This window comes from Xenopus laevis, chromosome 1L (assembly GCF_017654675.1).
Source record: "Xenopus laevis strain J_2021 chromosome 1L, Xenopus_laevis_v10.1, whole genome shotgun sequence".
In the NCBI taxonomy this organism is placed as follows: domain Eukaryota; kingdom Metazoa; phylum Chordata; class Amphibia; order Anura; family Pipidae; genus Xenopus; species Xenopus laevis.
The window spans coordinates 171,348,846-171,372,004 of NC_054371.1; the positions used below are offsets into that span (position 1 = coordinate 171,348,846).

A 23,159-nucleotide genomic window follows, 5' to 3' on the forward strand; every position below is an offset into this window, starting at 1 on the left:
ATCTGGGATCAGATGCAGCACCGCTAGCCAACTGCCCCCTGTTATGAGACAGAATTAATAAAGTTGAAAATATTTTAATGTTTGTTTGTATAAAGAACTACTAAACAGATACAGGACTGTACACATAATCAGGCAAGACAATCCATGATTAATTGCCCGAGGCTCAAAGAATATATGCCAAACTGTGCCTTTTTATATTGTAAATTCCCATTTCACGGAGCTGAAAAGGGGTGACGCTTGAGGATTAAAAGCATCAGTCCTGAAATATCTAAGCATGTTCTAGCTTCAGGTGTGTATCATTAAACATGAGGTTTTTCAGATGGGAATGTTGAAAAGTATGCTATTGAGCCATTTTAGAGAAAAGGACACATATACAGTAGCCTGGGTCAGAATATCAGATTCATGATGGAGTAACATATCATGAGTCTATTTCAAAAAAAGTTTTCATTATGTACACCAGAGGAGCAAAAGCTGTGGCCCTCCAACTCCCAACATCCCACCACAAATTTTCTCTGAATTTGCTATCAAAAGCTTCCATTGCCCTGGCCCCCTCATTGAATTATTCACCCTGTTTGCACAAAAAGGGCAGATGTTAAAAAATAGGAGGGCTGCTATAGTAAATCCTTGATGCATATGATAACCAAATCAAACTACTACTTTATAGTATATGTATGTTCTTTGTCATTTTATCTATACTGCCCCCAAATAGAACCTTCTGCTCCTGGACACCCAAAGCAAATGTCCTCTCCACTAAAAATGGTCCTAGGCCTGAAGCTAGAAGGTAAGTAAAAAAACAGGCTTTTCTCATCAATTTGTTCAAGAGTTTGTCTTAACTTAAACAATGATGTCACAATGGAATGTTATTATGGGTGAATAAGGAGAGCTGTCTTGCAAATAAATACTGCAGTGTGTCTTTCTATGGCCTCATAAATCTTATTTGTATTGTCTCTTTTCTTATGGCTCCTTTCCCACATAATTCAGACTTTGTTGCATACATAATTTATGGCGGTGATATGTCATTGAACAACAACTCCCATCATATTTGACCATCTTTCTTGGGTAAGCATAAAAAAAGGTGGGTGGAATCTTGTCAAATCCACAAACAACATAATAAAACGAATAACTTGGTGTACAAATTGCAAGAAACTAAAGAAAAGAAACTTGCAGCAGTTATAACAATTGACATCCAGACATCCAGCAATTACTCTGCACAGACTGCCTGTCCACATACAGGTATGGGATCCATTATCTGGAAACCCATTATTCAGAAAGCTCCTAATTAACAAAAGGTCATCTCCCATAGACTTCATTTAATCCAAATAATCGAAAAAAAAATTCTCTGTAATAATAAAACAGTACCTTGTGCTTGCGCCACACTAAGATATAATTAATCCTTATTGGAAGCAAAACCAGTCTATTGGGTTTATTTCATGTTTACATGATTTTCTAGTAGACTTAAGGTATGAAGGTGCAAATTACAGAAAGGGACCAGAAAACACCAGGTCCCGAGCATTTTGTATAATAGATCCCATACCTGTATACATAAATGCAGCTGAGCTGCGTGTGACACATAAACAAATAAATTACTAATGCATCCCTAGAATTTTTAACTAGTGTGGTAGATTTAAGGGTACAGAGCGGCCACTGATACATAGGTGTCACTATAATTTAGAGAAATGAAGGAGTATTTGTATTAAACTAAGAAGCATCACTTTTCAACTGGTTGTCTTTTTTTTAATCATTTTTTAAATAATTTCCCACCTTCTTCTGCTTCTTTCCAGCTTTCAGATGGGGTTTATTGACCCCGGCAGCCAAAAGCCAATTGCTACCAATTTTACTGTTGTGATTATGTTTTATTACTAGTATGAGATGAATTATGCAGAATGTTTGGGATCTTGGGTTTTCCGGATAAGGGGTCTTTTTGTAATTTGGATCATCTTACCTAAAGTCTACTAAAATATCATTCAAACGTTAAATTAACCCAGTAGGAGTATTTTGCCTCCAGTGTGGACTAATTATACCTTAGTTGGAATTAAGTACAATGTACCCTTTTATTTAGTGATGGGCAAATTTGTCCCACTTTGCCTTGCCACGAATTTCGCGAATTTCCCAAAACGGGCAAAGAATTCACGAAACGTGAATTTTGAAGCCGGCAACAACTTTGACGCTGGCGACATTGGATGCCCCTTAAAATCAATGGACGTCCGTTAATCGGAGCCGGCGTCAAAATTGACGCCGGCGTCGGAAACCAAATTCGCGAATGTATTCACCGCCATCGAAATGCGCACATTCGCTGTGAATTCGCGCCTGCCAAATAAACAACTTTTATTATTACAGAGAAACTTAAAATCTTTTTTTTTTATTTAACTATTTGTTTGTAATGGAATCTATATGAGATGGCCTTCCAATGATTCAGAGCTTTCTGAATAAAGGGGTTTCCAGATAAAATATCCCATACCTGTACTACTCTTTAAGTTCTGGCCCTCTCCTCTTCATTTTAAAGTCTCTCATTCAAACCACTGCCTGGTTGTTAAGGTAAATTCATTCCTAGCAACCAGATAGCTGCTGAAATTCCAAACTAGAGAGCTACTAAAAAAAAAGACCAAAGTTGTCTTAGAATATCAGAGATTACATTATACTAAGGCCAGGGGCGATCCTGGCCCCTCCGACGTCTGAGGCAGCAGCAGTTGCTGCTGCCCCCCCCCCCCCGAATTCACTCTTAAAGTACCAGAAGCAGCTGCCCCTGGTACCTAGTAGGGCACTGCTGCCTGAGGCGACAGCCTCAACTCGCCGCATTGGCAAAGCACCCCTGACTAAGGCAAAACACAGCAGAGGTCAGCCTGAAAATGCCTGCTTTTGAGTATTTGGGCCGACCTCCGTTGCATGTGACTGCACACGGGCGAATCTAATTTAATTTAATTCAGCAGAGAGGGGGCACGGAGTGGATCTGCTTCTCTCAGCCTGAAATTTAACAGGCTGAGAGTAGCTGAGCCAAAGCTCCTTCTGCCCATAGCCTTAAAGTTAATTTAAAGGTGAACCTAGAAAGTCATTATATTCATGTAATGTTGCACTTTATGCATTTTATGCCAAACTGGATTAATGGCTAAAGGTGGCCATTTTGAGTATGCTGCCATATGAGCATGTATGTCATTTCAGGGCATGAGGGAGGGGTGAGCTTCAACAGAATATACTGTGATCCAATGAGACTGAAGTCAGTCTATTAATAATTAAAATCCCAGCCTCTGAAGCCCCTTCTCAGCAGGTGGATGATCAAAAGAGGGGCCATCACTCCCTCTCACAACTGCTCATTTTGCTTTATTGATGGTCAAATAGGACAATATTCATCTTATTTTTCTATGGGACTATGGCTGGATACTGCACTATTTGGCCCATGGGTGCCCCCCTAATGCTGAGGGGACAAAGTACTAGTTTATCAATGCCTTTTTTAGCCAGGTTACTCTATCGTCACTGGTTTGATCAGATCTAGCCATACAGTAAAGTAGTTGTTCAAATTTAATAAAATTCTGTACTACGCCATGCTGCTGATTACTGCATATTAAAAATATTAAGAATAGGTCTCCTAAAAATATGTTCAGAAATGGAAAGTTAATTTTAAATGCTAGGCTGCACAGTGGTTAGCATTGCTTCCTCACAAAGCTAGCCTTAAGTTCGATACCAGCCAGGGCACTATCTACAAGGAGTTTCTAATTCTTCCCCATGTCTGCGTGGGTTTCTTCTGGGCACTACAGTTTTCTACCAAAATTATATGGAAGTTTAATTTGTTACGGATAAGAATGACAATAGTGTATATGCAATAGGGACCTTAGACTGATGAGAATGATATATAAGTTCTGCAAAGTGAAATCTGTCAGTGATATAATTAAAGTAATTGAATAAAAAAAACTGCTGTATAAACAAGTTTGTAGAAGACATCAGAAAGTATTCCTATTATTATATAATCTGCACTATTTCTATTTCACCATTTCCTGTCATTTACTGTTAGAAAATAGCCTTTATCTGTCTAGGGAGCAGTGCTGGGAGTTGTAGTGTATAAACAGCTGGAGGGCCACATTTTGCATATGATTGAGGGATTCCTTTTCCTCTTTCCTCATTTACTGCGAAATTAAGTTATTAATAAAAATAAAACACAAATCCTTAACCCCCCCCCATGTCCGTATTAAAAAGAAAGTCTACAGTTCTGTATGGCTAATAAATAATGAGCCAGCGTATCACCGAGCACTTCCTAGCCCCCCTTGCACCTTCTCCCTAATGTTAAGATTCAGAGGGGTCCTTCTGTACTTCTCAGGAACATGACTTAACTTTGAAAACTGATATAAATATATTTACCTGACTCCCACACCGTTTCAGACACAGAATGACAATCCAAAACTGCAGTGACCACTCCATGGAAACAATACAAATCAGGACCTCAGCGTAATCTGTGATGTATCCTTTACTGCAGATATTTGATGCCCACCGCGCTGTCTGGTCTTTGAGTAGACTGGCAGCAATTTTAGCACAAGGGCAAGTACTTTTCAGTGCAATATTTCTTAACTTGCTACAAAAGCTCTGTTCTCCTGGAGTCATTGGTTTGCATGAAAAGCAGAAAGTCTAAGTTTTGCATATCTTTCTCTCTGCTCTCATGCTGGGAATGTCCCCACTCTTTCGTTTGCTGCCCTTTCTCACTGTAGCTCAGATATTCATATGGGATCTGCACCAGGTACCGGCGGAAACAGCAAACTCCCAAATCCTAAGGCATCTGTTGTTCTTCTCCCTGTCACCTCTGAGGAATCCGAGTTTAGATCCTGACAATGTGTACCTCCATCCCACAATATTTAGGGTGGAGAGAAAGCTTTAGTGATGTCATGTTCACTCCTCAAACTTTGTCCTATTCCACTACACTATTTATATCCCAGTATTAGAAACTCCTCGCTGGGTCCTAACACCAGCCTGCTAGAGACAATGGTAAACTGTTAAGTAAATATAACACAGGCTGGAGACCTCAGATAAGAGGGATGTTTACATTTCTGCATGCCGTGTTGACACTAAATTATATAAAACCCTAATACTTTGCTAGAAGCCAGTTCTGATAATATTGTCTGTCTATTTTCAAGAGAACCAGCAATATTCTTTTCTACCGAACCAGAAATATTCTTTTCTACCCCCAGTTCTTGCTGTTTTATCAATTCAGCTTACAGTGCAGCTTCCAGGAAGTGAGTTTTGCAAAGGAAAACTGCTAGTCCAACTATGCACGCAGGTTACAGTTTTATTAAGTGATAAAGAAAATGTACATACACCGGAAGAAATTCCATGCTGTTTTCGGCTTTCTTTACTTAAATAAGCCTAAAAAATATAATATATATATATAAAAAACTAATATATATACAGTATATATATATATATATATAGAATCAATACAAAAAGGAACGAGAGTGCAGTTTATCCTTAAACGTGTGCGAAATGAAACTTTAGCGTTGATTATAATATCACAATTTCTTTTCTTTGTCAAAATAAAGGTAGCCTTACAATGTACAATCAGCTTCAATGAATCTGCACAAGAAAAACTTATTTTAAACAGGATTGCTCTACTGTTTCATTCACCTTGCATAGATGGAAAGAAAGGATTATTTTGTTCTGTGCACACTCCATACCTTTTCTCTAGATTTACATATAAAGATATGTTTGCAAGCTGCCATACTGCACAGTAGGAGAACTCTCCATAGATTGAAAAAGCCTCCACTGGGGAGTTTGTGGGAGCATGTAAGCGAAGTTTCACATTTGATATTGGAATCACACCCATGATCAGAATCCAGATTTAAAGCAGCAAGGACACAAAAAAGCATTGCTGGATTAAGTACTGGACATGAATTTAGTGTGTTCCTTTTGTTTGATTTCTTTGTAGAGAAAGTACAGAGTGACTGAATGGTGCTGTTTTTTTTCTTTTGCTTGAGAGTCTGGATTTTAGGCATTCATGGGATGTGTGTCTCCTAATGGTTTTATTGCCTGGCTGTTCAGTAAGAAATGCTATAGTGCCTCATTAATCATTTGGGTCTATTGACCTGGATGGGGAAGTTTCTGGACAAGTATATTGTAAACACAATCACTCTTTTTTTTATTGCTGTGGTTTATTCCACCACCCCCAACCCACCCGCCTCTCCATAAAGATCAGGGCATACTTATTTTGGCATCGTTTCAGAGATACAGAAATACAGTTCTGCCTTCTGGCATCACACAACAGCAATATGCAGATATTAGGTATAATGAGTGATGCAATGAAATGAACACTGGATACATGGAACAGAGAAGAGAGCTGCAAGCTCTGCAATGGGTTCTAGAACAGACACACAGGACAGCTTGGAAGGAACAGAACCAATTTTTGAGCAAGCTTGAGTTTTACCAAACCTTATACAGAGTATAATAGTGGAAAGACTACCTTACATCTGTCACACACATGAAAATCATTAGTGATCATCACCTAGAGATCAAAAGCTTTCTGGAACGACAGGGGCATGAACACTTTGGTTGCTTTGGTGATGTTTGTCTCCACTGTATGTACTGTATGTATGTATAACTTTATTTGTAAAGTGCTGTCAAGGAGTGGCAATGCTGTGCAGTAACTAAACATACAATGCAGTATATAGAAGTACAATATATATACAAAGTACATACAGGGAGGACAAGTTACATAATAAGTACAATAAATATACACAGTAGTGTACACAGAGCATTTATAAGAACACAGAGCTGAAGTGTTATGTGGTTATAGACACAGTACAAGAAGGTCCCTGCCCCATAGAGCTTACAATCTAAGTGGGTGGGTGGCTAACAGACAGATACAGCTTGGAGGGGAAAAACTGCACAAGGTAACAGCATTGTTCAATAGGTACCAGCAAAGTTTGCAACCAAGTGGCTTTTGCGAACATTCACAGTGTATGCAATAAAAACATTGTGAGCAGCGCTAAAACATTTGCAAAAACGCCATTTTAAACAGCGCTTTAATTACATTCTCCCTTTAGTTTTTTCTTAAAGAGTTTGAGAGAGCCCGATGTTAATAAATACGCCCCTATATGTACAACACTTTCGATCTTTACTCCACCCCAGAATACAGCTGTATATATCTTGGTACACAATCCCAGGATATACCATGAAGAAACATGGGATGCTGCACTCAATTCTGAAATCATTACTTGGGTGTCACTTATCCCTGTAGTTTTGTAGCTATAAAGGCTAGGATATTTCTTTGAGGAAGGATATAACCACATACACTTCTAAGAACAATTATGAAAATCTTGTGCCCTACCCCAAGGTGATATTGTAAAATATGTATATACAATATGTTGAAACTTGCCAGACACTAGAAATGCCACCGGCACCATGATAGAAAAATGTGAAAGAACCCACTATATGACCAACAATCTCCATTATTTGGTATCACTTTTGTAACTTGTTTTTTACCCTTGCACCTATGGCAATAAATATTTAATATAATGCTATACTTCTATGGGACCTATTATCCAGATTGCTCTGGGCCTTGGGTTTTCCAGATAAGGGATCTATCTGTAATTTGGATCTCTATGCATTAAGAGTGTTATATATTAAAAGACGAGTTTGTGAGATTTTTTCTACATCGAATAAACTCACAACTCGAATGTTTGCTTATTTATGAAAAAACAATGTAAATCGGGGGGGGGACTCGAATACTCAAGTAGATGGAGTTATCGGCAAAAAAGAATTGAATACCTCGAGTTTTCGAGCAAAAACCAATGTAAAAGACACAAAAATCATGAAGGCAAAAAACATCTTCAAATGGTTCAATGGAATTCTACCATTGAACTCGAATGGTATTTTATTTGAGAAAAATCTCGAATGGAAAAAACTTGACTCAGTGAATTCGAGTTGCGACACCCACAAACTCAAATAAACTGATTCATGCTATTTCCGGGGTCGGGGGATAATAAATCTCGAAAAATTCTATTTTTTTTTAACTCAAAAATACCCTTGAAAACTCTAATTTATTTCTGTATCACTGATTTGTAGTCTACAATTTCTAGAAATGTTCTATAATCATCACATGCTTTGCTAACCCTTAATGCATGGCCCCTTTATTCCACAACCTATGGTGATCCGGTTCAGTGGGTTCAAACCTCCCTTGCATGTATGTATGTATTGTGACAGGGTGTTTGGGAAACACCACTGTCTTAGAGCAAAAGGCACATAAAAGAGTGCATTTAAACTGCATTGTATGTGCTGCAAAGAAATATTTGGCTCAGGTAGGGTTAATATTCCCTATCAGCCAGGTAATTAAGTGGCAGCTGAGTGAGGATCTACCTGACAATGTAAAAGAGCTGTGTGAGTACAGTTTAGGGCTCTCCAGGGAAGTGAGGGGCTGTGAGAGACAGAGCTGGGCAGAAGGAGCTTTTCTGCCAGCAAGAGAGTTCCAGAGGTTGGAGCCTAAATTCCTTGTGGGGAAAGAAAGAGAAAAGGACTGGCAGAGGCTAGTGAGTCTGAGTCCCAGGAGGGGAAGCCAGCAGGGCTGAGTGTGAAGCCCAAATACTTCAAGGTGCAAGAGGGTGAGAGTTTCCCTTGATGGTGAGCGACCAGAGGTGGGAAAACCCTGAATGATTTGCAGTGTATTTACTGAACTGTACCCTGCATGTTCTACAGTGAAGTTGAACTGTAACCTGAACATTTTTCTGTTGCCTTTTCGTTGGAATGTCCAGTGCTTAATAAACCTGTGTTTTTTGTCTAAAGCCTTGGTGTCCCTGTCTCTAAGCTCAAAAATCCTACGCTACCTGTCTACCAAATGCTAATTCCCCATAAAAGTGCATGTGCAGGCCAGTGGCATGTCACAATTGGTGGAGGATGCGGGCAGAGCTTTAAAGAGACATACACCTGTTTAAAAGCCTGGTAAGCATTACCCTTAAGAGACTGTACTAATATGGCAACTGGTGCTGTAAATCCCCATGCTACAGCTGTTCAGCAGGAGGCTGTGAGTGCTATTGGAAAGCAACAGGAACAGCAACATGGCGACTGGTGGCTGCAGTTCCACCGTGACTGGGAAAGAGTCAGCGTGCCAAGTCTGGGAAAGAAATTGCTAAATGCCTCACAAGTGAAGGGTGAGCATTTCTGTGAGTCGCAAGCAGCAGTGGCAGCTCCTGTAAAGTCTGTAGGAAAACAGACAAAATTTTTCTGTCTATCACAAAGAAAGTTCTACCAACAGACTGCCAAGGAAGTGAGAGCAACTTCGCTTGTACGAAAGGAGACCCCTACATCTGGATCCAAGGCAGGAAACTGGTTCCAAAGAGGCGGTACCCCAAAGTTGGAGCTCCGGCAGAATACCAAGGAGAGAGGCTATGCTGATTTCCAAGTCCAGTCTGGCATATTTGGCCAGAGTTCATCCCCAGCAGTTCCACGCCGGATGCCCTACAGGAATGGTGAGACTGTTCTTAAAGGGGTGGTGGAAAGGGAACAGCAGGCTGGGGGGATACAAGACTGGGACTGTGGGAGGAAAGGCAAGGTTCTGGGGCCTAAAGAGTTAAGTGTGCAATCAGAATGCACTGTGCCTGTTAAAGGTATTGCTGAAAAGTCAGTAGAGGTAAAAGTGAATGGGATTTCACTGTGGGTCACACTGGACATTAACTCAACTAAGTCAGTGGTGTTGCATGATCTGTTAATGTTTATTCTACTACCGCACAAGGTCCCTGAGAAGCAAGAGAACTCAAACCCGACTGTATGTCTTAATTTTGAAACCACAAAAGGGACTGTTATCCACTCAATTATGGTTACAAGTGACGGTGAAGAGGAAATTGTTCTGGGTACAGACTTTCCCCTATTCTGGGAGTTGTGGGGAAACAACAACCCAATGGATGTGGAACAATCAAACCAGGTGGTGAATAATGTTGGTGTTATGCAAAATGTTATGTGTAATTTTGCTGTCCAATGTCCAGATGGGAATCCTATGTGTGTGACTGTGGGGTGTGAGGTAACACCCATAGTAAAAAGTATAAGGGGGACCCCCAATGTAAATGTGTCCCTAGAGAAGGTGAATAAGGTAATTCACAGTGGGGAACACCAAAAAGCAGAGCAGGCGTGTCTGCAACAAAGTAGCTCAAGTGAGAGAGAAAATGTCTTGAGTAAAATGTGCCTTAATGTTTTGCTACCTGAAGGGTTAAAGCAAAGGGAGAAAAACTCTTTGAGGCATGTCTGTGATTCCAAGTGTGAATGTCTTAAAGGTGAGGCAAAACCTAAGCCCTGCACTTTGTGTGACTTGTCTGTGAATGTGTACAAATCTGCAACTGTGTACAAAACAGAGCCTGTAAAGTGCAGTAGTTGTTCTGGCCCAGGTCATATGGCTGATAATTGCCCCTTTGAAAGGTCTACTGCGGCAATAACCGAGCTGATCAAAGTCTATGACCAGTTGTGTCTGCAACTGAACTCAGGTGGAGAGTCCCAGTCTACTGAGCGCAATCCATTAGAGAGACAGGGATATGTCCAGCTCACTGAGTGTGTAGTGAGTGAGAACAGACCTGAGTGTGCTGATATGGAGAATGGTAACATGGCTGTCAATGGGGATAAGCCACATGGAGTGACTGTGGTTGAAAGCGAAGTCATGACTCCTGTGTTGCATTCCTGGGAAGGTGTCTTGCAGTCAGAATCTGTCTGTCTGACAGAGGATGCATTGGGTCCCAATACAAGTAATGCCAAATGTGAGTTGCTTGCTAACCCTGAGCGTGTGACCGAGTGTGTGTCTGGTTGTATAACACAAGTCTGTGAGCAAGATGCAACCAGAAAGCAGACTAAAACTGTTGGCCATGGGTTTGAAGTGAAAGCCCTTGGTGTGTTTAAAAACCCATCATTGCCAGTTGTGGAAGGACACCCTATATCCCAGGCAGTGGGTAAAAATGAAATGCAAAGCGTGCATGATGGTAACAGAGATGCCAAAGTGTGTGTGTCTTCCCTAGTAAATAAAATTCAGGAGTTGGAAGTGTGTGTGGCTGCTTCCATAGAGACACATGTGTCGGATTCATGTAGTAGCGATAATAAGTTGGCCTTAAAGTGTCCATCCGACTGTGACTCCCATGGTTCAGGCATGATAACCAGGGAGAGTAAAGTAAGGCAAGAGTGCAAGCAAAACTGTGGGAATGAGACACCTAAAAGTGTGTTAAGTGAGAGACCTGAAATCTTTGACTGCCAAGCTGTGTGTGTGAACATAGCCAGTACAAATGATGGTGTAGAAACTAGTGCCATGAGTGTTAATGGTGATAAGCCAGACAGAGTGTCTGAGGAGGTGAGTGATGAAAATGTACAACTGCCTCCTGAATTTGTGTGTGTGCAGGTGCCAACTACACAACTGTTCTCCAGTGAGCCCATCTGTGTGAGAGCTGAAACACAGTGTACTGGAGAGGAAAATGTACGTGAAGGCATATTTAAAGGGGAAGTTAAAAGTCCTTTAGCAAAAGGTGTGCCTGTCCCCACTGAAGTGAAAGTGACAGATTCAGCACCAGCTGAGTCTATTAAAGAGGCATGTGAGTTAAGACCTGATACAGAAGAGGTCAAGTGTGGGTTGCCTGTTAACACAGAATGTGTGTCAGAGTGTGTGACACAAATCTCTGGTAAAAAGCCCCCTACAACCCATGAATGTAAAATGCAAAGTGTTCATGGTGTGGACAAAGACACTGAAGCATGTGTGTCTGATATTGCCCTATTGGATCAGAAGCAGGAGACTGAATGGTGTGTGACTTCTTCCATAGGAACACATGTGTTAAATGTCTTGCAGGTTAAAGAAAGGCCAAGATCCCTGTTAAAGGGATGCGCTATGGACAAACCGGTCCCTAGCCCTTTAGTGAAAGACAAAGTGAGTGAAACCTTGCATTTCAAAGGCAGAGTGAGCCCTTTAAAGATAAAAGGTTCAAGTTTACAAGAGAGCACGTGTCTGTATACTCTGATTAAAATGTATGTGTTGGATCTTTCACATGCTAAAGAAAGGTCAAAATCATGTTTAAAGGGTTGTGTAACTGAGAAGCGGCAATCTAGCCCTTCAACCAAAGAAAGACTGGAGGTAGAAATCCCTTTAAGAGAGTTTCTTTTGGGATGGCAATGTGTTCCGCCCCTGGGTCGAAACAGAGGGGGAGGATATGTGACAGGGTGTTTGGGAAACACCACTGTCTTAGAGCAAAAGGCACATAAAAGAGTGCATTTAAACTGCATTGTATGTGCTGCAAAGAAATATTTGGCTCAGGTAGGGTTAATATTCCCTATCAGCCAGGTAATTAAGTGGCAGCTGAGTGAGGATCTACCTGACAATGTAAAAGAGCTGTGTGAGTACAGTTTAGGGCTCTCCAGGGAAGTGAGGGGCTGTGAGAGACAGAGCTGGGCAGAAGGAGCTTTTCTGCCAGCAAGAGAGTTCCAGAGGTTGGAGCCTAAATTCCTTGTGGGGAAAGAAAGAGAAAAGGACTGGCAGAGGCTAGTGAGTCTGAGTCCCAGGAGGGGAAGCCAGCAGGGCTGAGTGTGAAGCCCAAATACTTCAAGGTGCAAGAGGGTGAGAGTTTCCCTTGATGGTGAGCGACCAGAGGTGGGAAAACCCTGAATGATTTGCAGTGTATTTACTGAACTGTACCCTGCATGTTCTACAGTGAAGTTGAACTGTAACCTGAACATTTTTCTGTTGCCTTTTCGTTGGAATGTCCAGTGCTTAATAAACCTGTGTTTTTTGTCTAAAGCCTTGGTGTCCCTGTCTCTAAGCTCAAAAATCCTACGCTACCTGTCTACCAAATGCTAATTCCCCATAAAAGTGCATGTGCAGGCCAGTGGCATGTCACAGTATGTATGTATGTATATTTTTATTTACCTAGCACTACCTATGCACGTAGCCCTGTATAGCAGACATGTAATAGTGACTTATTAAACATGATGTTTCAGTGTTTTATTGCATCTTTCTACCCTTCCACTGAAGTTCAATTTATAAATTCTTCTAATAGTAATGAGAGAGATTATGTAACTTCTAATAAAACAACAGGAAAGTAAACAGTTTCCATTGAATGCTGGGAAAATGTTAATGACTACATTTGCTCTGCCGAGCAAGAAATGTAAATAAAGCACCAAACTAACTTCTTTGTGACCTACACAACTAAAGTGTAGTTGTTTTCTCATTTCTTTAACAAGAAAAAAATTAAAGGGAAGAAAACTGTTCACATGGTCAGATTCGGGGAAATTAGTCATCCGGAGACAAATCTCCTCTTCTTCAGGACGACTAATCTCCCCAAACTGCCTTCCCCTGCCTTCCCACCGGCTAGAATTTAAATCTCCGGCGGGATGGCACTCGGAGCGCGTTCTTTTCCAAAGTCTCCTGAAGTTTCCTTGCGAGGCAATTTCGGAAAACGAATCGCTCCGAAACACCGTTGATTTACATTCTAGCCGGTAGGAAGGCGGGGGAAAGCAGTTCAGGGAGATAATAGTCGCCCCAAAGAAGAGGAGATTTGTCACCGGGAGACTAATCTTACAGAATCTGACCGGCGTTATTTGCTAAAACTTGAATTTATCAATTTATTTTTATTAAAACAAAGTCGACCTGACTCCCAACCACGAATGTACGTAACTCATTTATCAAAAAATCAGCTCGAAAAGTTGCTGTGGTAAAAATCTCGACAAAATTGTGCGACAATTGATATTGTACAACTTTATTAAAATTTGACTGAATTGTAGGATTTTTTTCGAGTCGTTTCCCAAAAACCCAGACTTTTTCGAATTATCATACAAAAAAAAAAAGCACAGATCATGACATCTTCAAAGGGACACCTGCCTTTGACTTCTACATGACCTTGACAAGTTTAAGCTGGAGTATTTTTGGGTTCCGATTTAAGCAGCTTTGGGGTATAATAAATATCTAAACATTTTTGGGTTTTTTCCATCTACAAATTCAAATTTTTCCCTTTAAAAACTTGACCAGAAAAAAATCAAGGTTTAATAAATAGGTCCCTAGATACAGGTTTGGGATCCGTTATACGGAACTCTATTTTATCCAAATAATCCAAGTATTTAAAATGATTTCCTTTTTCTCTGTAATAATAAAACAGTATCTTGTACTTGATCCAAACTAAGATATAATTAATCATAATTGGAAGCAAAACCAGCCTATTGGGTTTATTTACACTGATACATTACTTACAACACCCTCCCCTAAGTAGGGATGTCGCGGACTGTTCGCCCGCGAACTAGTTCGCGCAAACATCGGGTGTTCGCGTCCGCCGAATGTTCGCGAACGTCGCGCGACGTTCGCCAATTTGGGTTCGCCTTAGCTGGCGCTTATTTTTGCCCTCTCACCCCAGACCAGCAGATACATGGCAGCCAATCAGGAAGCTCTCCCTCCTGGACCACCCCCACCCCCTGGACCACTCCCCTTCCATATATAAACTGAAGCCCTGCAGCGTTTTTTCATTCTGCCTGTGTGTGCTTGGAAGAGCTAGTGTAGGGAGAGAGCTGTTGAGTGATTTGAGGGACAGTTGATAGTAACTTTGCTGGCTAGTAATCTACTTGATACTGCTCTGTATTGTAGGGACAGAACTCTGCAGGGATTTGAGGGACATTTTAGGTTAGGTAGCTTTGCTGGCTAGTAATCTACCTTCTACTGCAGTGCTCTGTATGTAGCTGCTGTGGGCACTGCTGCTGATCTCTCATCTGCTGACTGCTGCCTGCAACCCAATAGTCCTTGTAAGGACTGCTTTTATTTTCTTTTTTGTTTTTTTACTTTGCTACTATAAGAGCCCAGTGCTATTAGTCTAGCTGTGTTGGGGAGTGGGACTGGTGTGCTGCTCCTAGTAGTTCAGCACCAACCAGAGTAATTTTTTTTTTTTTAATATACATATACATATTTTTTTATTTTACTTATCTTACTGTTCTTTAACGTGTCCAGTGCTGTTTGCTGTTCTTCATAGTAGTGCACCAATAGTAGTGCACTTGCAGGCATTATTTGCCCAGAAATGTCTTTTCTAGCTTTTAAAATTCGCATTCCCATTGAAGTCTTTGGGGTTTGCGACGTTCGCGAACCGTTCGCATTTTTGGCCGGAAGTTCGCGAACATGTTCGCAAACATTTTTTCCGGCGTTCGCTACATCCCTACCCCTAAGTCATTAATGAACAAGTTAAATAAAAGTGGACTCAATACCGAGCCCTGAAGGACCCCACTAACTCCAAGTAGAGAATGTATCATTAACAACCACCCTCTGTACCCGATTATGTAGCCAGTTTCCTATCCATGTACAAACAACTTCATTAAGGCCAACACGCCTTAGTTTAGAAAGCAGTCGTTTGTGGGGCACGGTATCAAATGCTTTGGCAAAATCTAAAAGCACTTAATGAACAATGAATGAAAAATCAATATGTATTGGAAACATGAAATAGTACAGTGGTAGATAAAACCTTCAGTCAATACAAGTTTATTAATATCAGTTATGTTAACTGACAAGAGAAGTTACATGCAGGTGGATATTTTTAGGCAATTGAAGTCACTAAGCTGCATGTATACATAAGAACAAAAAGATGCATTGTAAACAACCAGATAATACCGGCCTACTATGGTAACCTATTCTAGTGACTTCTGTTTTTCCTATCTCTAAGCCAGGTTTCCAAAAGCTACTCGAGCAATGTGTAAACAGTCTTCAATTCATTGATTTGCAAAACTGATGTGTATATATTTAAGAATTATAAGAAGGAAATTCACATATTATTTCTGAGTCTCAAATATTACCTTCAATATAACCTGGAACTCTCACAGGCATCGACAAACACGCGTGTAGCATGCAGATTTATGTCAGCAGTTTATAAGGTGTTACAGAATCACTGTATTTTGTATTCAATTTTCCCTGAGCTGCCGTTACTATTATGAGTTGCTGATAAAACCCAGATTTATATTTCCATGTATATGTAATAGAATTATAAAGCATAACTACTGTTAATATTCTAAACTGTTTAAACTGTGTGAAAATGCCTATATCATATGTAAATATCTAAAGTCAGATCTCCAGGGGTAATAGATTTTCTTTCTTTACAATGGCTGAGGCTGAACTAGTATGCAATATCCACTAGTTACTTTTGGACCTGAACTGTAATAGCTGGAACCTAGCTTTATTAGGGCTCTTACTGACGAGCGGTTGAAGCTGCGCTCCCCTGCGTTCCATTTTTCTGCATTCTGCCGCAGGGGAGCGCAGGAATAGACGCATTAAATTCTTTTCAATGGGGCTGTACTAACACAGGCGCGTGTAGGCGCCGAACACAGGTTGAGACGCAACTTGCTGCATTTTTCCTGCGTTCGGCACCTTCGGAGAGCAGCTTCAACCGCTCATCAGTAAGAGCCCTTAACAAGAGAGGGCACCATTATATGAAAAACTCCCACCCTGTACCAAAGAGATGAGGTGCACTGGACCCAGAGAACCCCCTCCCAATACTCCATCGCTCGTGAGTGGACACTATTAAGATATATTATGTTCCACATAAGAGCAAGGCTCATTTAACAACACTTGGCAAATTTGCACCTGGGCAGTAACCCATGGCAATTAATCAGTCAATGATAAGCTTTGTTCAGCTAGCTGCATGTAAAACAATGAAAGCAAAATCTTAATTGGTTGCCAAGGAGTTACTGCCCAAGTACAAGTTTGCCCAGTGTTTGTAAATGAGACTGACAGAGTTTGGATTTTATTTTTTCATATAAATATTTGTGCCGTCTGAATTGAAAGCAGAACTTTATCAAAAGTGAATTTTCAGCTTTTCTGCTGGATTTCATGTGCACTGAAGTCTTACAACAAAGTTGCAAATGTAGACATAGTCGACCGCCTGCTTGTATTTCACTGCCCAGGTCTTCATCCTTTGCAACAAGCCACCTGCTGCTCATCACATGATAAAACAACATTTTCTTCACTTGCTAAATGGTTCAGAGAAATTACGGAGAGCTCATCCAAACAGCTCAAGCTAAATTGTGCTTTAGCTATGGAAAAAATGGAACGTCTCAGTTTCTATAAATCTGTCGTTTTCTCTGTGTAGGTAGCTGAATGACAATCCCAAGAGTGCCATTTAAAAAAAGAGATTTAAAGAGTATAAACAGCAAAGCAAAACGGGAAATCTCTAGCCTTTCTCCTTAGAACCTTTCATGACTCAAGTTAGAGTAAATTCAGTGGTCTTACCTTTTATACTGAATGGGGCCACCTTTACCTCCTGTTTTGATCAGTATGTGTATGTAATAAGTGAAGTTTCAGAGGCTGGTGACTGAAGGCTTTTACATTCCAAAAAATCAACTGGACACACTTTGCAGTGACCAAGATGATAACCTTTACTGAAGCACTGTGTTACATCCAGCTTTTCCCTAAAAGTAGGGTTACCCCTTAAAAAGAGGACACTTATGGAATACAGATGCTAAAGTTGGTTACATGATTGCACACAAATCCTTGATCCATGCATCCAACTTGCAGCATGTGTATTATATATTAATAAGTGTCCCCAATCTTTTTTTTTACCCGTGAGCAAAATTCAGATGTATAAAGAGTTGGGGAGCAACACAAGCATGAAAAATGTTCCTGGGGGATGCAAGATAAGAGCTGTGATTGTCTATTTGATAACCCCTATGTGGACTGGCAGCCTACAGGAGGCTCTTTTTGGCTGTACACCTGTTTTTTATGCCACCAAAACTTGCCTCCAAGCCAGGAATTAAAAAAATAAGCACCTGCTTTGAGGCCAGTCGGAGCAACATCCAAGGTGTTGGAGAGTAACATGTTGCTCACAACTGGTTGAGGATTACTGGGTTAGATGGTAACCCCACCTAAATGTAGATACTTCACACACATGCTTCTCTATCTCACCTCCAGCAGTGTCATCCCATGCCCAGCTTTCAAGACTTTATCAAGGACTTTGTGTTATGGCACTTTAATGAGAAAAAAGTTTGCAGTCTATAACCTCACCCTATAACTTTGATCTATAGATCCATAAGAAACAGAATTTGAGTTGACAACTGCGTAACCGTGAGCTCAAGGTTCATATATTAAGGGTCAGTACCTCAGAGCAGCTAAAATGCTTCTTGCACAGACTGAATAACATATGAACTCTTGGCATTTCATAACATGGACTCCCATGTACTTCTTCCAATATTGAACTGCCCCCTGGTAGAGCAGACTTTAATGTTGGAATAAGCTCAATGTGTTCCAACATAAATGTGTTTATTGAAAGCATGATATAATTAACTCCATGTATAAGGACCCTATTAAATATTCAATATCAACACTTCAGGAAATGTCTGTTTAATAGTTTCTAAAAACAGGACTGCAGATCACACAATCTTAAAGGAGATCATCTTGTAGCTACAGAAAGATTAACATAATTTTAGGGATGCACCAAATCCACTATTTTGGATTTGGCCGAACCCTTGAATTATTCATGAAAGATTTGACCGAATACCGAACCTAATCTGAACCCTAATTTTCTGAACCCTAATAACAGGTCCTAATAATAATATTATTATAATATTACATAATAATACCTGTATCTGCAATAACTGTACCAGTGACACCAAAATATGTTTTTATTTAAGGACAGGACTATAGAATGAAACTCTTTCTTACATAAAAACAGGACATTCGTTGCCAAGAAATAGTTTATTTGTAGGTGGTCGAGCAATGGATCCAAATGTTAAATGAAAATAAATTGACTTTTTTCATAATAAAAAAAATGCAGCACCACAATGTAAGGAAATGCCTCAAATTGCATTATGGCTAATGGGCATTACTGAGCCTATAGAGAATTGAGCAACAATCCATAGCATAACACAAAAATTTATATTTTCTGCATTGATATGTGTGAAACAGGCAGTAGATTCTTTGTTGAGTTTTTCTTAGAAAATTCCAAGCCACCTGCAAAAGACATGAGCTGGGCAGATGAGTGGCTCAGTAATAAAGGACGAAACTTAAAGTTCAGATTTTTATTATCATGGGTCTTTAGCTAAGAGGAAACGCCTTTTAGCCTCCTATGGCTATAATTAAGAAACAGATTCATATTTCCTTAATTGTAAGTAGCCTATTTTACAGGCAAGATGTAGAAGCGTAATTAAAGTAATGTTCTAAAACAACTAATTTACTTCATTTTGAAGATGTAAGAGCACATTAACATATTAATGAGATTAAAATAGTTTCCTTCAATAAGACTTTGGGATTATTTTTATTCCACTGCTAATGGCTGCAGGGAAATGTACAGAAATATATATATATTTTTTAAATAAAACTGACTGCAGCATATTTTAACTCAATTGTGCTACATTACCAACCCTAACATGTGTATTATATATTTTGTCTTTTCACAGATTCTGACATGTATCTGATGATCATGAAAACCCCACAACAAATGCTGGGCCCAGAGACTTTTTAACATTTATAAAATATCTTTAAATATGCCTTGCTGGGACCCCTTATTTCTGCAACAAATTTGGAGCCAGCGTATCAGTAAAATACTCACATATATCCTAGGGAACAGTTAGCTCCCAAACTCCATTGCTGCCAAATTGGCCTCATGCGCTGTGGAAAATCTTGTGAGATTTAGAAACTACTAAGAGATGTCACACAGCGTTTGTCTGAAGGAGGGTTGCTGTAAACCACAAATAACTGTGGCCATACACGTTCAGATCAGCTTGCTTGGGGCGGTTACCAAACGAGCTGATATTGCCCCAATATGCCCACCTTGAGTGAGTGATATCAGACTGATCCAACTGTGGGCCCTAGGGACCAACATTTAGATCACAATGTCGGAATGCAGGCGGTCAGTGCGAGAACCATATCATGAATCAATGCGGTCCTTGATCCAATGGGATTTTTAAACCTACATGATTGACATCTGGGCAATTTTCGCCCATATAATGATCGGGAAGCACGTCGAAGGGCCCCATACACTGACCAATAAGCTGCATACTTGGTCCATCAGCAGCTTTTATCGATCAGTGTATGGACACCTTGCAACAAATTTCCTTGAGAAGGTTTAAAATTACAGTAAAATCCCAGATAATTAAACTTGAGGTTATTTCAGGGCTGGAACTTTAATGTGAACTTCTATGGTGAATGCCAAATTTTCCTAGCATGAGCTCAGAGTGCATGAGAATATCCAAAATGACATAAAAGTGTCACACTGGACAGACTAATTGTTGACAGGATGGCCTATCAAAACTACCCTCATGGTACCACATGTCACCAACTTGGACAATTTGTTTAACATTAGTCAGACTGCCTAACCAAATATGGTCATGAATGGCCCAGGTAATCTGGTATACTATGATAAGGTTGTGATTAGATGACCTTCAATGGAAATAAAACTTATCTCAAGTGAGTTATGCTGGGAAGATTGATGTCACCTTACAAGAAAACAACTTCAGGATAGAAGGGTCAAGCCCTTGAGAGGAGTAGAAGTCCTACTTTGTAAATACCTTTTTATTAGCTAGAACAGGTGTTAAGGATAGAATGATAAGGCATCATGCATTAAGCTTTTAGAGACTACTATGCATCTTGGTCCCTAAACTAGAATCAAACTTAGGAGCAATGAGGATATATGAGGCTACTGAAGGCCTCAAAGGGGCTGCTAGTGCAGCTGTAGAGCAGGCAAGACGTAGGAAAGTGAAAGTAATTGCTTCCCTGCAAACCATGTGACCTCTCTCCTCCAAACATCACACGCATGGGCAGAGAGGGGAGGGGGAGTGTACAGCTAGATTCTCATGTCGTAGTGCGACCTGGCTTTTCATTACAGAGTGGCTGCCTCCAAGCACACAGGTAATGCTGTGCCTGCTGTTAGAGCAGCACAGGATGAGCAGAAATGGAAGCCCCCATAACAAAATACAAACTAAAATAACTTATGCATGGATTTGTGGATTAACATTTTTTTTGCCAGACAGTGTTTATGGATGTGTGTTTTTTATAAAAATGCAAAAAAAAAAAAAAAGTTTAAAATGACGACAGATTCCCTTTAAGTCTACTAGAAAATCACTTAAACATTAATTAAATCAAATCGGCTGTTTTTTCTTGCAATGAGGATTAATTATATTTTGGTGTAGGTCAGGTGCAAGGTACTATTTTATAATTACAGAAAAAAAGGAAATTATTTTTAAAAAATTTAGATTATTTGGATAAAATGGAGTCTATGGTAGATGGCCTTTCTATAATTCAGAGCTTTCTGGATAATGGGTTTCCGGATAATGGATCCCATACCTTTATTTTACTTTTGAAATGTAATTTTATGGGATAAGATTGTAATATTCAATCTAAAATGCCTTTGTTGGGCAATCTTGACCACTACATCTTTGCTGGAGCAATCTAGGGGCCGATTCACCAAGGGTCGAATATCGAGGGTTAATTAACCCTCGATATTCGACTGGGAATCAAAATCCTTCGAAGGATTTAGCGCAGATAGTACGATCGAACGATCAAAGGATTATTCCTTCGATCGAACGATTAAATCCTTCAAATCGTTCGATTCGAAGGATTTTAAACCAACGATCGAAGGAATATCCTTCGATCAGAAAAACTTAGGAAAGCCTATGGGGACCTTCCCCATAGGCTAACATTGAGTTCGGTAGGTTTTAGATGGCGAACTAGGGGGTCGAAGTTTTTTTTAAAGAGACAGTAATTCGACTATCGAATGGTCGAATAATCGAACGATTTTTAGTTCGAATCCTTCGATTCAAAGTCGTAGTTGTAGTCGAAGGTCGGAGTAGCCCATTCGATGGTCGAAGTAACCCAAAAAACACTTCGAAATTCGAAGTTTTTTTACTTCGAATCCTTCACTCGAAGTTAGTGAATCAGCCCCCTAGTGTTTGGCTTAGATCCCAGTACACTTTTCACAACGTAGCTATCGGGCACTAGGTTGGAACCACACATGAGGAATAGACTCTCCTACACCTCACACTAGAAATACAACCTATTTTATACTTTCTTTGTTTCACCTGCAGCCAACAAGTATTGATTTGTTGTTATGGGTTACAGCCAAATTTGCCTAGTGTTGGCAAATTAATTAAAGTGTCACGCCATGAGTGTAGATAAATCTGGCACTCATTATTATGATGTAAGCGCAAATAAGGCCTGCACATCTAAGGCCTCAGACTGAGAGCACCTAACAATAGCCAAGGCCCCAGTAGTGCATGGTACAGATGTGTTCCAACGTGTATTAAGTGGTGGAACCTTACTATAACAACAGTGCTTTTTAATACTTATGAGTGCGTGTTTACCAATTACGGGGGGTGAACATAGCAAGCATGCTAAGAAAAGATTGTGCATGCTATGATCTCATACTTGATCTATAGTTTTAATATAGGACACTCTTGGCTAGGCTTTTTAAAAATCGAATCCATGCTTAATTGGAGAACATATAAAGCTGAAACGCCGCAAGCTCTGAAAAATACTCCACTATAAATGTAATATACAGTATATGCAGATATCAAGTAGCATTTTTACTGGATATAATCTGTGCAGATATCATTAAAGGCAACATTACGAATATATAAACATTATCCATGCAATATAAAATAATGCATAACTACTCAATATAAACCCTTAGGCATTTTCCCAAGGAGAATGACCCAGTTTGCATGTATGCGTTCATATGTTTTTATTAGAAGCATTTGCAAAACTGCCAAGAGAACAGTAAATGACAACATATTATTGTTTCATCAAATTACAAATTAAAAACACAAGTTCAGAAATGTCAAATCCTAAAATAATGAAACAACTGAAGCTGGTTTAAAAACAAACTATGCATGACATATGCATAAACTATGCATCAGGATCTGAACTGAGCAGTACCTGCCCACAAATATTCACTATGGGAGCAGCTCACTTGTACAGCAAAAATTTCTATGATTGGTAAAAACAATAATATATTTTATTCTGTACAAAACAGATAAAACAAATGACCAACCTTTTGCATTACAGGCCAAAATGTTCAGGAGGCCCAACTGCATTAAAAGGAGATCAATACCATAAGAGAGCATTCCCACAGGACATTAAAACCTCTGAAGACCATGCCAGACTTTGTAAAACACTGATTTACAACATTATGCCCCAAAGAGCCAGTATTATTATATTGAGGGATATGTCATTCTATTGCTCAGATGTGGAGGGATTAGGTCATCTTCATGGATAGCCAAGGTTTAAT

The 23,159-nt window shown here is 39.9% G+C and overlaps 1 protein-coding gene across 2 annotated transcripts in view; it reads right to left on the bottom strand.

Annotated features, from left to right (window-relative positions):
• Positions 1 to 4,894, bottom strand: part of LOC108716320 (adhesion G-protein coupled receptor D1) — a 277,355-nt gene extending 272,461 nt beyond the window's left edge. Inside the window, exon 1 of one of the 2 annotated variants that reach the window (XM_018262431.2) lies at positions 4,348 to 4,894. In XM_018262431.2, coding sequence (XP_018117920.1) covers positions 4,348 to 4,587 — 240 coding nt within the window. In that variant the 5' untranslated portion in view covers positions 4,588 to 4,894. The remainder of the gene's footprint in view (positions 1 to 4,347) is intronic. The other variant, XM_018262435.2, reaches the window with a different exon arrangement.
• Between the last annotated feature and the right edge of the window lie 18,265 nt (positions 4,895 to 23,159).